General features: G+C 42.1%; 1 protein-coding gene across 2 annotated transcripts in view; it reads left to right on the forward strand.

The window, feature by feature from the left end:
- The window catches only part of RIC1 (RIC1 homolog, RAB6A GEF complex partner 1), a 47832-nt gene that overhangs the window by 13592 nt on the left and 16956 nt on the right, over positions 1–17284 (forward strand). Inside the window, exons 3-10 of one of the 2 annotated variants that reach the window (XM_082204564.1) lie at positions 4130–4206; positions 8000–8107; positions 9388–9530; positions 9731–9864; positions 11041–11132; positions 13611–13699; positions 14949–15093; positions 16948–16996. In XM_082204564.1, coding sequence (XP_082060690.1) covers positions 4130–4206; positions 8000–8107; positions 9388–9530; positions 9731–9864; positions 11041–11132; positions 13611–13699; positions 14949–15093; positions 16948–16996 — 837 coding nt within the window. The remainder of the gene's footprint in view (positions 1–4129; positions 4207–7999; positions 8108–9387; positions 9531–9730; positions 9865–11040; positions 11133–13610; positions 13700–14948; positions 15094–16947; positions 16997–17284) is intronic. The other variant, XM_082204565.1, reaches the window with a different exon arrangement.

The following is a 17284-nucleotide window of genomic DNA, read 5'->3' on the forward strand; positions in this document are numbered from 1 at the left end:
CAGCAGGCTTTACTGTGTTCTTAAGGGTTGTTTGAGTTTTTAAATTACTATAATTATCTACTGTAATTATGTGTCATTTTACTATTGCCAGGAAACAATGCTGGTAATATGTGTGACAGTTCATGCTATCTTCAGCTGAGCTTTCCATCAGCTAGGGTGAACCTGGTGTTGCTAACTCTGATTGAATCTGCCCTTCAGTGCCCTGATATTGTCATAGTTATACTTAGATTTGCCCCATTGATTTCATTGTGATTTAAATTACCGTATTTTTCGCTCTATAACACGCACCCAACCATAACACGCACATAGTTTTTAGAGGAGGAAAATCTGTAGACATGCCACCCGTAGGCATTCCCTCCATAACACGCACAGACATTTCCCCTTACTTTTTAGGAGGAAAAAAGTGAGTGTTATGGTGCAAAAAATACGGTATTTATAATAAGTCTGATTGATTTCAGTGGGTCTTCCATAAGTATGGAGCTGAGCGATATCTGGTTTTCAACATCATGATATATTACTAGCTAAATATCACGATATCACAATATATCACAATATATTTTTGCGGCAGTGGATGGCCTCGCTGGGCCTCCCCGCGGTGGCAGAGGGTCCTGCCATACCTACCTGCAGCAGCAGAGGGTGCACCACACTTCCGCCAGTAGGAGAGGGCCTCGCTGGGCCTCCCTGTTGTGACAGAGAGTCCTACCATACTTCCCCGTGACAGTGGAGGGTCCCACCGTACCTCCCCACAGCAGCGGAGGGTGTGCCGTGCTTTCCCGCAGCAGCAGAGGGCCTTGCTGGGCCTCCCCATGGCAGCAGAAGATGCACCATGCTTCCCCACAGCAGCCGAGGGCCTTGACGAGGCTCCCTGCGGCGGTGGAGGACCTTAAAATGTAAGGAAGTAGTAGATTTAATAAAAATATTAAATAAACTTCCCGATAATACATTTAAGAGTAGTTTAAGTGATTTACTAGCCAAGTTACATGTGCTTCCCCACTCAGAGGTCTTAAGTGGAATCTGTGCATGCATAAGCCGCAATGAGTTCAACTAAACTTCTACTTTCCTGAGAGTATGCCTCATTGAATCCAGTAGGGCTTGCTTGTGAGTAGATATGCCGGATTTATCGTACAGCCCTACACAACACCTACTTATTTATATGAAAAATTCAAATTCACAACCACCTCCTTCCGAACGATGTTGGTTAAAGATTTTCATGGTTTCTGCCTAGAACTTGGGAGTTGCAGAGCAATGTTTTAGGAAATCCATGTTTACCCAGTTCTGAATTGCTAAATGCTTAGCTTTCTTTTGTAGCTTGTGTTTGCTAATGCACTGCATCTAGCTGCTGCCACCAGAAACTGCTCAGTTCTTGTGCTCAGTTCTGAAACACCAAGGAGGTTAGGTTTCCCTTCTAACAGATTCATTTTTACAGCAAAGTTAGCTTTATGACAGGCCTAAACAAAACAACACGTACTATCATTTGGAAGATTTGACTGAAGATGGATGTTTTAAATATGCAAAAGCTTCATACATACCATTGATGTTTTCAATTTGTTCAAGTATGTACTTGCCTAAACAAGAATGTTCAATTCTTCAAGGATTTCCTGCCCCAACCAGTTTATAAATAACTATTTTCACATAGACCTTGTGCTTGCAGTACTGACATCTAAAGCGAATTTCTAAAAAAAGGTAGACATGCTTACATTGTTCACTTTTTTACTTTGTGTAATTGTCCCTCTGTTCTTTGGTGACAAGACAGTGAACTTCTCCATGTTCACAAAGTTCTGTTTTTAGCTTTGTGACTGTAAATTTCTTTTGGAAAGTTGTTCTCCTAAGCGTTGTAAGTAACATTAAGCACTAACATCTCATGCTTATTAGAAAAGATAAAAATAAAAATCTAAGCCTGCAACTGTCAGGTTCTTCACAGGCTTTATTTAGAACCAAAGTTGGCCTTTAGTAAATTCCAAAGTACTGTTTCAATAATGGTTTTGAATAAATTGCTGGCAACAAGTGGTAATGAATATCCTTCAGAAACCACTTACAATTTGAAATCCTTGTGATAACTAAATAGACACTGAAACATAGTAAACAATGATATCTTTAAACATCCACTCTGCATGTACCATAAAGGGATGATATTAGCAGCACCAAACCAAACTGCAAACTTGAACATGTTGGTATCAATATTGTCTGATAACATGATCAGTTATAGTACCTTTGGGCCAGATGTTTTAAACCTTTTGATTGTCAAAACTGAGCTGTAACTCTTGAGTGAACATTTTTGTCTATTGCTATTTGGCCTGTGGTTACTGTTCTTATAAAAGCACAGACTGGCTGCACTTAGATGTTATGCTGTTCATTTACCATGGCTAGGCAAATTAGTTAATGCATGCAACCCAAGCTCTATTCAGAGAGTACAGAGTTGTGATCTTATACATAAGGCATGAGCTGTGTAGTGGAACATGATAATGGGTTGTTAAACTCTGCAGTGGTCAGCCTATTTGTCTTAAATACATTAAAACTATCTCTTTTCCATCGTGCTTGAAAGACAAGACAGAGCCAGGTCACATGCTGAATAAATAATACGTGATCAGTGATCTACCTCTACCAAGAATGGAAGCTTTTGAACAATTTTTAGTGCTGTGCCACATAACAGCATATTGCAGTTTTCTAATCTTGAGGTTACAAAAGCATAAATGGCAGCTGATAATAGAAGCTTATTTGCCAGTTGGACTAACAAAAGTTTGGGGGGGGTCTTGTTTGAACTAGCTGGATTTTTTCCCCTTGACGCTCCAAGCTATTGCTAAAAGTTGCTTGGAGCTGGCTCTGAAAGGGGGTTGAAATTGGGGAAACTTGAGGTGACAGACTCTGTTGTCTGAAGGACCTGTGACAGAATGCAAGCATGGCCTCCACTCTCAGTTTTAAGCTCTTCTCCTTGTTTCATACAGATGAATGAAGTGAGTATATTCAGTTCATTTGGATGGAACACGTTTAGATGAAATCTTTGTGAATTTTGCCAGTTGTGAAATTTAGCTATTTGACTCAAATTCCACAGTGACTGGTGGCAACTCTAAAACTACCCAGTATCATTGAGTTGTGGAGCATTATTGAATTGTGATTGCGTAGCAAAATATAGCTATATTTTGTTTTTGAAGGCCGTGTGAACAGAAATGAACCTTGTAACATTATCGACTAAGATTGAGGATGGAATTCAAGAAAGTTAATGTTAGAATGAGAGTTCTACATAGTGTTTTTTCTGCTCTTTCTTCTGGCATAAGATACTGTCGCTAGTGTGTGCAAATTGTTTAAAGATGACCGAGCAGTAAAGGCAGGTTAGCAATAGATAGTGTTAACTTTCATTTTGTACGTACTTTGCACTTCAAGAAATATATTTCTCTTGGATTTTTACTGGTTTTGCTTCTAAAACCGAAGAAATGTGACTAGGTGGGACAGCTAAAGAAATAGGCTAACAAGTGCATGGCCTCCTTCTGCTTCTGTATCCTTAATTGAAAAACAGGAAACCATGCCTGGAAAGAAATTTGAAACCTTCAATTTTTCTCCTTCAGCCTTGCCGCTTTGAGAAACATCCTCGGCCAGTATTAAATGACTGAAATTGCAACAGTAGCTAAGATGAACTTTTTCCCTTGCACCCTGATCGCTAGCTAAGAAGCTTCTCCGGACCTAGGGTTGATTTCAGATCCTTAGCAAATATGTCTCAGTCATAAATAAACATATTTTCATTTCTTATTAATGTCACTTCATGAGATTTATCAAAGTACTTATATGGGCATTGTCCCTTTGGAGAGCTCCCCTGCACCACAGGCATCTCCATTCAGAAGGGTCCCCAATCCCTAGAAGAGGCATTTTTGGGACTGCTGTGGGGAGGAAGGGAATGGGAAATCAGAGCTTCTGTCGGGTCTCATCCATGGGCATCTCTTTAATTCACTATTATTATTTATAAGATTTTTATCCCATCCTCCCAGGGTGACAAACAAAAATAAAATAGAAGCAAAGATGTTGAAAACATGAAAAACCATAAAACATACCGAACACACAGTGTATTGAAATAGCTCGAAGTTCCTGTGAGAACTTTTACGTGTGTACTTCTTTGATTTTTATATCTTATCTCTTTCAGACAGAAAATGGATACATCATGTTTTTTCATCTTCCGTTGGCAAGAGACAAGTATCTTTATGAGCCAGTTTATCCCAAGTAAGTCTTCCAATAAATGCTTCACTTCTTTACATTGTATATGGCTAAGAATCGCTTCAGACTTTCTCGTTGTAACATTCTTGTTTAAGAATTACATAAAGTCACCTATTCAGTGTTTTGGTTGATTGTTTAGAAAGGTCCTATGTAGAAACTGGTTTCCTAGAGTGTTCTTGCTGGCAATTACAGAACTGACATTAAGTGGGGGGGGGTGTTGACTTCCTCAGCTATTCTGCATTAGAGTAAAACTGAAAAATGAATAGTAGTTGATATTTGAAAGAAGCCAAGTGGCTCTGCTCCAGCTGCATAGTCTTTCTTCCATTTCAGAGTGGAACTTGGAAGATTGTCAGTGTTGGCCTTAAGCCCATGTTCAGTGTGAGCATAAAGAGCACTGTTCAGTTTTAATGTGGTGATGGAAAGCTGATTAAAATGTAAAAGAAGCCAAATAAAAATAGCACTAGAAATTAATGTTAGGCAAAAATGTTTTGAGTATGCCATGTGGAAATTCATAATTTTATTCAGGAAAATTCAGTAGGGACACTTTTATACCGGTTATACTTCAGTTGGGCTGATGTTAAGAACTTAGAACCTAACTGTTAAATAAATGAAATAAAACTGTGAACATACTGAGATGTTGCATGGTATGGGTCTCTTATTCGCTATAAGCAGGACTTTCCTCATGACTTCCTTTCCCATTGACCTTCCTGGTGCCCTTTTAGATGTCTAATTTGGACAGAAGTGCCGCAATTGCTGATGTGGCAGCACAGATGAAACATTCTTCCACTTTCTGTCACAGCATACATTCATAGATTAAAGGTCAAAGCAATCAATATATTGAAACAGGCTCACAACAAGGCTGTATGGCACATTTAAGCACTTCACAATTCTGTGAGCACCTTGCTTGCATATGCCACATGTTTCTCTCACAGTTGTAGCTGCCAAAGGAGGCAGAATAGAAATTGAGAGGTCCTGCTTCCTGGCCTGAATATTCAAGAACTGCCACTGCCTGGGGCTGAATTCTGGTCCACTTCCCTCCTAGTAAGATTATACAGGAAATAAAGCAGTTTTCAGGCAACTGCTAGAGAGCAATGCCATAATATGGCTGGTCATTTCAGGCATTTAAGACTTTAAATGTAATGCTGTGCAGTTTTCTTTTGAGGAAGAATGAATTTTATCTGGGAAGGCAGATTAATGAATTGGATTTGTGGGGAGGAGAAGAACAGAGTGGAATGGGTTCTGAGGCTGGAGTGGGGGAAGAACAGGGCAGGAAAGAATTTTGGATCTCTGCTTTTCCTTGGTTGCATTCTGATTCCTCTTGGTTCAAGCCTAGTGATTCCAGAAGCACCAGAGGTTTCCACTCCCCTTGTCCTCCTAGGAGCTCTTGTTCCCTAGTAAGATTGTAATGATTTGACACCAGAGATTAAGAGGGGTTTAGGCATGGCCATGGGATTGAGTCTGCCTTGGTTGACCTTTAGAGAATGGGACAAGAGGCTTTTCTAGTGCTCCTCAGTTTCTCTGTGGCTTTCGATACCATTGCCCATGGTAATCTCCTGAGCTAGTTCCATAGATTAGGAATTGGGGGCACTGTGTTGCAGTGTTTCTGGTTTTACCTATGGGACCAAATCCAAAGAGTAGCACTGGGAGAGTCCTTTCCATCCCCCTTGTGGTTGTGCTCTGAGTTTCGACAGGGCACTATTCTGTCCCCAGGGCTATTTAATATTTATATGGACATTAAGAGCTTTGGGGCAACATGCATAGGTATATTGCTGGCACAGGTCTATTCCTCTATAAGTGAATCAGAAGAGGCTGTGTGGGCCCTGGAACCAATGCCTGGATTCGGTGGTGGGATGGGTGAGGGAAAATAAGCTGCTCTTGAATCTTGACAGGGTGGAGGCACTGTGGATGAGTGGTTCCCATGTCCGAAAAATCAGTCAATTGTCTGCCCTTGATGGGGTTGCACTTCCCCCTGAAGGAGCAGCTATGCAGTTTGGAAGCTCTTTGACAGTTTTATATACTGCCTTTCCATCATCTAGATCTTCAAGACATCCTAAAAACATCTTCCAGTGATCATTCCTTTCCTACCTGCAGATATCTAAGTATTTTGCAGTGTTGGTTCTATCTTACATTGTCACTGTCAAAATGAAACTCTGTGATAAGTTCATATTGGGCAAGAATTTGTGATGATGCTGTGAGCTGAAAAGTGTATGACTACCTTAACTGACATGGACTGTGTATTTTTTATGATTCTTCTGCTGTGCACCAAACTTGTTAAACCAAGCTTATCTAGTCTTCTTTGAGATGAGGTCACACGGGCAAATTTGTTGAGGAGACCTTAGTGTACACGCCCCAACAGGTTTTCTTGACTTCGGTCCTGATTTTGTTTAGTTTTTTTGCCTTTGCCTAGAATGCATTTTGCATGTTGCAGCATGCATGATGATTCTTTTTCTAATTTGGGGGGACTGGGTGGAAGCAAAGTGCTACAATGGTACTGTTCTGACCCCTCTGAGTCTAGTATTATATACTTCTACACTGATACAAGAAGAGTGGTGAAACTGTGATCTTTCAGACATTGCTAGAAAAAAAATCAATTTATTTATAAAAATATTTACTGCTAAATCATACAAATATATCATTTCAGTTTACAGCATTAAAAAGATAAAAACCATACAATAAAAGTGCAAATGTCCCTGTCCTTTGGCCATGCTGCCTCGGGCTGATGGGAGACGTAGTCCAACAATATCAGTTGCAGGGGGCACTGGTTCTCCATTCCAGAAATATTCTCCTTAGCTTGATTATATTCCAGAGAACTCAGGGACCGGGGTAGCTTCCAGGTGTTGTAGACCACACCCATTATTATTCCCAGTGTTCAAAATTAACTGGTCGCACATCGCTTTTTGCAACTCAGGAGCACCTCCTTGCAACCTAGTGGAGATTTCCTGTTGCAAGGTTTGCTAGGGAGAGGCAGGGCAAGGTCCCTGACTTGAGGCAGCACAAAAGTTGAAAAGCAGTTATCATCTATTGAGCCTCTAGCCCCTCCCCATGAGACCTTTTGATGTACTAAAGAGTGAATCTGACCCCCATTGTGGTACTATTTGCATCAGCTGCAGCGCAGCCTTGGTCCTTCTGCCCCAAGCAGCTGATTTTTCAGCCCACTCTTCCCCTCCAAAGCAGCTTGTGTTTAAGCCAGCAGTGCTTTGCTCCTCTGTTAAAGAGGCACATTTTCAGAGAGGGGTGGATTAGGCCTTATTTCAGAAGAGAAGAGCTGAAAGAAGAGAAGGGGTGTGTATGGGAGTGTTTTTTAAGCAAACTGAGCTTTGCTTTAGGAGTTGGGGGTGAGAGAGGGAGGCTGGCAAATTTCAAGTTTACTTTGTTGTGGGCATTCCTTCCTTATTTACATAATGAGACTCTGGAAGCCTGCTTTGGAGAGGTTTGAGAGTTCCTCTCTTCCACCAAACCCTCATTATTTAGGAGGGACCACTCCTAGAACTATATTTCTGCATTCCTGATCATTCTACCCACAGGATCACAGAGCCTTCAGTTCTTGTACACAGCAGAACTTAGTTTAGATTGCTGTGGCAACTATCATTTTGGCTGTTTTTCTTCATTTGATTGAGCAGTGATTCACTTTAGTGCAAATAGTCCCTATTTAAAGTAACTTCTACTTAAGATAGAGGGAGACTTTCAAAATCCCTAGGTCCCACCACCATGTTTTTCTCCTAAAATATGAAATTTACAGTATGCCACACTTTGATATATTTTTTAATTTCTATGTTCTGGGTTTGTTTGTTTTTTAAAGAGGAAGCCCCCATATGAAAGGAACACCACACTATAAGGAAGAGCAATGTGCCCCATCATTAAATCTAGAGAAGAAGCAAGTGTTGGATTTGCAAGCATCTATAACCAGGTATGGCGAATCATCATTTATGCAACACTTGAGGCCTTGAGAATATGGGACTGTGTGGTGCTCTCAAAGAAAAATGGCCTAGGAGAATCTTGCTGTGATATACATAAGATATGTTATGAAATTGCACCAAACCATGCATGCACTCTCTTCCCCTCCTACTTTAAATTTTGGTTAACTACAGTCTGATCCAAGAACTGTTGTCAGCATTAACTGTTTAGAATAATAAGCTATAATTGAATCTGGCTTGTTTTAAGTTCAACTTAAGTAATATTAACCACAATTTGTCAGTCAGAGTAGCATAACAAACCATCCTAAAACCATACTCTTCCTGGCCATGTGGGGTGGGGTGGAGAACACATAAGTCAGAGGCTCACGGCCACTCATTCTTGCTCATGCACACCACACTAAACCATGGTTTTGCATGACAAGTGAGGACAGCTATGGAATATTTTATTCTGCCATTAGATGAAGTTAGCTGTTGGATTATTACTGTACATTTTCTATGATTTAGCAAGCCCTCTGTTTTCTGATATTTATGCGAAAAGCCCATTCCCGCACTTTGGAAAAGTTGAGGGTATACTCTGCTCCTCTAGAAAGGAAAATTGGAATGAATTAAGAAATGATATTCAGGTTTTGTATGGCAGTTGGAGGAGACTGATAGCATTGTTCAAAGACTTGCTCTTAGATACATTCAATATTAAATCAGTACCGAAAGGATCTTTTTTGTCTTTGGGGTCTTTTAAATAACACTGTAATAACTGTGTGCTCTTGAGGGTAAATGTGCAGGGGAGAAGGTTTGCCTCCTTTCCCCAAATCTTCCCCATATTAGAGGAATGCTTGCTTTTATTTTCAGATTTATCTGTGTAAAAAACAAACAATTTATCTGTCACTCTGGGTGAAGTTGGTAGAAATATTCTCATTAGGAAACTGGAATAATCAACAAAAAAAATGTAATAAGCCTTGAAAAGTACCGTATTTTTTGCTCTATATGACTCACTTTTTCCCCTCCTAAAAAGTTAGGGGAAATGTGTGTGCGTCTTATGGAGCGAATGCAGGCTCCGCAGCTATCCCAGAAGCCAGAACAGGAAGAGGGATTGCTGCTTTCACTGCACAGCGATCCCTCTTGCTGTTCTGGCTTCTGAGATTCAGAATATATTTTTTTTCTTGTTTTCCTCCTCCAAAAACTAGGTGCGTCTTGTGGTCTGGTGCGTCTTATAGAGAGTGAATGGACCTATTTCTTTCAGCCTCAGTGTCTGGGGAATGATGTGTCTTTCTTGTAGCTTACAGTCCATGCTGGAGGATCTCCTTGTTGCTACTATTGATGGTTTCCTGCATCTTATTCACTGGGATGGCATGATGAATGGAAGGAAAGCCATAAACCTCTGCACAGTCCCGTTTTCGGTGGATCTGCATTCTTCTAGAGGTATTACTTCTCTGCCTGGGCGTAAATGGGAAGGAAACACTTCACTAAAATGAAATCTACTTTTCTCGGTCCTTACAGCTGACATGAACATTTCCCCTATTCTGTAGCTGTGGATAGTACCACGTCTTGTGCTGGTGAAAGAAAGAAATAATTTGCAGTATCAAATAGCCTTTTTGATAATTGATCTTGTTCACTATCAGGTTCATATTTGGGATTTGAAGATGTGCACATCAAAGACATGGAATACTGTGCTACTCTTGATGGGTTTGCTGTTGTCTTTAATGATGGCAGAGTTGGTTTCATTACACCAATGTCAAGTGGATTCACAGCAGAGGTATAATTTTCTAACATTTGATTAGTTACTTGTCTGCATTTTTCAGATTTAGCTAAATGTTTGCTGCCATGCATTAGACTTTGTATTAATCAGCCACAGCTGAGAAATTATGAAACTTCATATGGTCGAAATGGTTTAGGGAATGCTGTATGAGAGTGTCGTCCCATCCCCCCCTGAACATGCCATTGATGAAAATAACTGAGAGGAATCTTTGGGCAGAAAAAATATTTCATGTATGACATTAAAATAAGTTCTTTCGGATGTACAGTTAATCTTACTACACATAATTTCTAAAATTAATTCTGCATTATCTTCCTAAATTTGATTTATAGTTTTCCTCTCACATTTTGCATTATGTGAACTGATTATTTTCAAATCCTTTGTACATACTGTCCTTTTAAAGTAAAGCAGCATGCCAGTTAGCACCATACGGATTCAGTCCTGTATTGAACTAAACTGCCCTTTTACTGGTTACTTTAACTTGTTATTTGTTATGTTCCTTTTTTGTAAATCTTGCAGAATGGCTATGGGGTTCCTATTATCAGTGATGCCTGGCTGCATTTTGAAATGCAAATATGGAAACTATTTCAGCTGCTGACTTTTATGCTAAATAATTCAGTCTAGATATCTTTTGAAAGAGCTACACCGTCCAGTGGCATCTGGAGGGCCATGGGTTTCCCATGTCCATTAGATGCTGAACCCCCAGTGATTTGAATGCTCTTTGTCACTTAATTTTCAAGTGTACAATATGCATAGCTTCAAAATGTAGCACATTATGAGTGCATTCACATGGCTGACCTCTTAAGCCAATGCTTAATCAGCCCACAACTGCTTTGCTCGTCCCTCCGTGCAGTTGGTGAAACTAGCCTGTAAGCCACGGTTTCCCATTACGTCTAAACCAGGAAACTAAGGTTAATGGCCTCCAAGCCATGATCTGAAAGCTGTAGTTTAAAGTTGTCTTCCCGGTCATGGTTTATGTAGAAGATATTAACCATAGTTTCAAGTTCAGACAAAGCAGGATGCTATGGTTAAGTGTACCTTTCTAGCTGGTTTGCTTGCTCACACAAATAAAGGAGCAAAGCAGTAGGGATTGGGGCTGCATGATTGCACAAACATGGCCTGTGGTCAACACTGAACAGGTTTATGGGATAAAATCCTTTGTAATGTTTCTTGCAGCAGCTCCATGGCGTTTGGGCGCAAGATGTTTTGGATGGAACCTGTGTGGCTGTAAATAACAAATACAGGTTGATGGCGTTTGGATGCACAAAGTAAGTTGCATGTCTTCGTGTGGAATTTGAAAGGAATGAACTTAGTATCCCCTGTAGTATCTACTCTTAAAGAAAGCTGCACTTACATTTCTGAGGTGTCCTAGAAAATGTTGCTGCACTTACAGTTTCTGAGGTGTCCTAGAAAATGTTGTATTGTTCTTTAAAGAAAAGTACAAAACATGTTATATCTTGGGGAAACTATATCTTGAGACACATTCATGAAATGAAGCACCTAGGAAATTACATGCCATATTGGAGAAATACTGAGCTTTCTGTTGTTTGCTATAGATAATCTTGCCACCATAAGTAAATGCTTAACATTCTTTACATAGTTCAGAATGTCTAAATATGTAAAAATAACAGATCTGGAAAATATTCCCGTTTTAGTGCTGGCAATAGCTTCCTGTTTTTACCTGTTCACTTAGTAGAGTACTCTGCTTTGTCCAGAATTTCTTATTATTAATTTTTTTAGGACTTTTCAAGTAAATGATTGTTTTGTCAGGAATATGCCTGTGCGATGCACGTATATGTGGCTGTTCATGACATATGTCTGGTCTTCTTCCCACCAATATTCATTCTCTCTCCACGTTATCCTCCCTCACCCCTAATGTTGCTTCAGAATTAATTGATGCTGTACATTTCTGGGGCAGGCAGACACTTTTATTTCCCCAATTTTGATTATTGGAACATTTAACAGAGGGATATCATAAGCTACTTTCCACTAACTTTGAAAACTAAGGAACAGGTGGTTGCTGGAAATTCTTAGCCCTAATTATTAATAGTACTGTATGGTTTGACATCCTAAAACTTGAGTGTCTTTGGTAGAATGTTGGTTATTCGAAATACATACGTGAAACAGTCCCACTTTAGAAAGCTGAGGTGCTAACTCTTAGCTTGAATATATAAAAGTTATATTCTTTAAGGGATCTCTAAAACCCTAACTGAGCTGGTTGATGTTTTATTTGTGTTCCCAGGATGTGTACAGTCTAGATAGTCCTGTCATATAAGGCTTTTTTGTGTCACAGTTCAGTTTTGGGGATGGAACTGGATAGTGAACTTAAACAGCAATGTTGCTGTGTGTGTTCAAATGTAGATTCAAAGCTATATTTCCTTAACATCGTTAAGGTGTTACACTACCTTACATTCTAACCCTAAGTTAATATACACAGAGGAGTACACTCACACACATACATACCAAGGATCTGGGCTACAGATCTTGTAACAGGCAAAAAATAGGAAAAGGGTAAGGCCTGTAAACATGTGTTGCCGTTATTGTATTTCTGCTGTTTAAGTCATCTTGGAATTGTAAACCATTTCCCAATTGGAATTGGTTTTCTCAGTTCTGCTGGATCTTCTCCTTTATTGGCTTCTCCACCCCGTACTATATTGCCTTCTCTGAGTTGGCGAGGGAACCGTTTTTATAGTTGCAACAAAAACTCTTTCCCATTGAATCCACAATTCTAAGCGGCTTGAGAAAACTTAATTATTCTCTGCCAAGATCCAGGTTTGAATTGTCTCCGCAGAGCTTCTTACAGCCAATGGGAAGCTGGCCAGCATCGCAGAAGTTGGTCCCTGCTCTGCTCCTCGTCAGTTTAGCGTGGCGCACGGGAGCCGACTGTGCGGGTGGCAGGTGCCCATGGGCCAGTTAAACGACCCCCATGGGCTGCTTGTGGCCCATGGGCCTTAGGTTGCCAACCCCTGGTTTACCAGGTTGTTCAGTACACAGGTTGGACCTAGTGCTTTTGCTTATTAGGGTTACCAACCTATTGAAACCATGTTTTAAAGATACAAGATGCTCAGCAGTTGTGGCACTAGCACTTCCCTTTGTAGCTTGGGAGGTGATTATATAGAGATACTACTGAAGGCGATGGAAATGGCAAAGCAGTGTGAGAAATGCCTAGTGAATGAGCTGGTAAGAGCAAGCAGATGTAAACACTTCCCTGAAGAATAAACAGGATTTTGGAATGCGAAGGTTGACTATTGTTAGACGCAGTTTCACTTGATTTATAAATATTGAGAAACCCAAAATAAATATACATATACTTAGTACACAGCCTTAAAATATCTTTCATTGCCTTTAGACCTGATTAGTGGGGCAAAACTGCATAGCAATTCATTCCTTCTAATCTGTTCACCAACTCCGTCTGAGAGGCTGTGGAAGTTCTCAAGGCTTTTCTTTTCCATTGAACTTTCGGATTAACAGTTTTATAGAATTGTTTTGTTTAATTCTGGCTCTTGGGGTGTATCAGTTTTAATTTGCTACTGCTTTCTTTTGTATTTGGTTATTGCAGTTTAGTCACAGAGTTCAACAGAGTTGACTCCCAAGTAATTCTACGTAGGATTGCAACTTCTGTTTACAGTCTAATGCTGCGCACAAACTAACACAATGGATTTATTTTTAAATACTTACTTTCCTGGAAAATGTATTTTCCATGGAAAATACAGATTTCTAAATGCTGAAAAACTGCTCTTTTCCAGTGGTTCAGTGCAAGTTTATACAATTGATCATTCTACGGGGGCCATGCAGCTGTCTCATAAACTGGAGTTAACACCAAAACAATATCCTGGTAAGTCTGATCATGCCAAGATGGATATGGAATGTTAAAGGTTTTTTTTTATTAATATAGCTCATTGTTGGCCAGACTTGACCCTCCAGCTGTTTTGGGACTACAACGCCCATCATCCCTAGCTAACGGGGCCAGGGATGATGGGAAATGTAGTCCCCAAACAGCTGGAGGACCCAAGTTTGGCCATCCCTGATATAGCCCATTCTGATTCAATGTAGCAAGTCCGTCATTTGGCAAATGATGGCAAGTGGCAATAAGCCCACCTAGCAGTTTGAAAGCACGTCAAAGTGCAAGTAGATAAATAGGTACTACTCCGGCGGGAAGGTAAACGGTGTTTTCGTGCACTGCTCTGGTTCACCAGAAGCGGCTTAGTCATGCTGGCCACATGACCCGGAAACTGCGGATAAACGCCGGCTCCCTCAGCCTATAGAGCGAGATGAGCGCCGCAAACCTAGAGTCGTCCGCGACTGGACCTGGCGGTCAAGGGTACCTTTACCTTTAAAGGCAGCACTATATTTAAGTATGGGTTACCGGTAATTTTTAACCCATAGACAACTATGCTTTCTCTATTCCAATCACTTCTGAATTACTCCTTGTTAAAAACCTACTTTAGTTGTCTATACATTGCTGTTGAAAACCAGTGGAACATTGGTCTTTGCCTTAAAATATTGACGCTTACAATCTTGCCATAGAATTCTATAGAATCTCCCAGTTCTAGATTAGTAGTTCTGCATGCTGACCTCATTTCCTTCTACTATTTATACAGCACAGGCACATAGAATTTGTGTTTTGGTGATTAAAATACGCACAGTGCAGCTACCTAGCACCAGTGTGTTTAGACCAAGTGTGTCATGCAAAGTTGGAAGTCTCATTTTGCTGTCTCATGTGCCTGGGCGACAGCTGTAAATTTCTGGTTGCAAAATTGACTTACTTTACTAACCTGAAAGGAATTGTGGCAGGGATCCAAAAAGCTAAGAGCCTGTGCGTGTCCTGTAAGAACGGGAATATGAAAGGCATGCATCTGCCACTCATCTTCTGAGTCCTCATACTGTTAGGGATTGGGAGGGAGATGGAGCTCTCTATGCGTAGCTGAACCTGATTTGACTGGATTGTGCCTTTTGAGTATCAATAATTTACCACAAATGACTAAATAACTAAATAATTTACCATAAATGACTAAAAAATGATTAAAAAGCAAATGCATAGCTTTTCATGATCTTACATTGTGGATTTTTCTGCTTTTCAATAGACATTTGGAATAAAACCGGAGCTGTTAAACTAATCAGATGGTCTCCTGATAGTTGTGTTGTTATGGTGACTTGGGAATGTGGAGGCCTCTCCTTATGGAGTGTATTTGGTGCCCAGCTGATCTGTACTCTAGGAGGAGACTTTGCGTAAGTATCTTTTAAGCAATGTTGTAACTGAGGAAGCTTAGCAAAACGGCCCGACGCATCTCCTGTTTAGCATTTTATTTGTTGTGCATTGTTCTGTATTTTGTGCAACACTTCCATGACCATAGTCGTGTTGTTTCTGGTAGCTCAACAAACCATTTAAAATAGATTTTTAATGCAGTGTTTCCCAACCTTTTTGGGGCAAAGGCACATTTGTTTCATGAAAAAAATCTCGAGGCACACCACCATTACAGCCCCGTGACGTCAGCGCGCAGCGTCAAGCCGGGAGGGACATGAATTGCTAGCAAATTACATAATCACCTCCTTGAGGGCTGGCTCATCTTCTCCGAAGGCAGAACCCCATTAATTAACAGCACAGACTCACACCATAGCCAAGACGAGGGGGGAAAACCTCAGTCATGCACAGTCATGCACATGTGGGGGCTAAATGAGGACGAAGACCGGGCAGAGAGCAGGGTTAAAATCACCCCACCTGGCCAGGACAATCCCTGGGTGCTCCCTTGGGCCACTCGCCTGACCCACCTCGCAGGGCTGTTGTTGCGAGGATAACACGGGGAGAACCACGCGCGCCCCCGGGAGCTCCTTGGAGGAGAAAGCGGGCGATGAATGCAATGCACGAAATATATGAGAGGCGACCAGGTTTTGCAGGTGAGGGGCCCCTGCCAGCCTCCGCTTCCAACACCCGGCGCAACGACGCCGAAGTTTCCCCCCGGGCTCGGATCGGGGAGCAGCGCTGCTCCCCCCCGGCTCCCCTTCGCCCTCCCGGCTCTCTCTGCCGCCCACTGGGGACCCCCCTCACCTGCCAAGTCCGGAGCGCCGGTGGAAGTTGCATGCATGCATGCAGGGCGCTGCGTTGCCATTGCATTGCACTGCACTCCATGCAACGCCTGCACGCATGCATTGCCTTGCACGCCCGCCAAGGGGTCTCCCCGCAGTCCGATGCGTCCCCTCCGGTGCGGATGCAGCATTGCAAAAATAAAACCCCCCCGACGCAGCCCTACCTGGGGGGCAGCCTCCGCCTCCGCCGCTCCACCTCCGCGGGGATCCCCGGGCTCCATCCTGCCGCCCGATCTCCGCGGGGGCGCAGGCAGGCTGCGCGGGGTCTGCGCGGAAGAGCCCCTGCCCGCCCGACCGCCGCCGCCGCGCTCATTCCATGGCTGGGAGAAGAGCGCTTCAAACAAAACGCCCGGCCCGCCAGGCCACACTGGGAAAGGTAGTTTGCGCACCCCGCGCGGGCGCGGAGCCCAAGGGCGAGGGGACTACGGATCCCGGCAGCCCCCGCGCCGGGGACGGAGGGGGAGAGGCTGGGTGCAGGGATGGAGGGACGGGTGGGCGAGCGAGTGAGTGAGTGGCAGCCGCCAAGCCTTGGCCGAGAGCCAGGAAGGGCCTCCCCGGAGGAGGAGGAGGAGGGAGGCGCAGAGCGGGAGGGAGGGAGGGAACCCCAGGGGTCATCTAGTGGCGGCGCCGCAATCGAAAATTTGACTTTTTTTAAAAAAACAAATCTTTCGAATTTTTTAATTTTTCCCGCGGCACACCAGGCAACATCTCGCGGCACACTAGTGTGCCGCGGAACAGTGGTTGGGAAACACTGGTTTAAATATCTGGTGGATCAGAGAAAACGTTTGTCATTTGCTAAGAATCACTAGAATTGGGAGAAGGAAATATAGATATTCTGAAAATAGAATAGGAGGTATGTACTTTCTCAAAGACAGGGCCTTTCCTTCAGTTTACTATATCTGGGTACAGAAAAAAAATCCCTTCTTGTTAACATGCATGTAACACGCATATAAACACATTAAAAAGCCTCATTTGAATCTGTTTTGTTTTCATTTTAAGTAATCGGTCTGATGGTACCAAAAAAGACCCTCTGAAGATCAGCTCTATGGTAAGCACTGTTTGAGCATCTATCTGTGTCACATGCATGTGGCATGGTCAAATTTTATTTTAAGCACATCCCATATAAACCTACCTAGATTTAACCCATTGTATTCGACTAGCACTTTCCCTTTCTGTTTCAGTTTAGCAGTTTTTGCCACCCAGTTTAATCAAGGAATTGCATTCCAGTCCATTGAGGCTTCCCCAAAATTATTTTTGTCTGGGTGAATCTTTCAGCTGTTGCCCCACTTGGCACCACCTTGCATTTCCTCTAGCAAAAGTAGCAGCAAATGTGGTC

Source organism: Podarcis vaucheri, assembly GCF_965113315.1.
Source record: "Podarcis vaucheri genome assembly, chromosome: 17".
Classification (NCBI taxonomy): Eukaryota; Metazoa; Chordata; class Lepidosauria; order Squamata; family Lacertidae; genus Podarcis; species Podarcis vaucheri.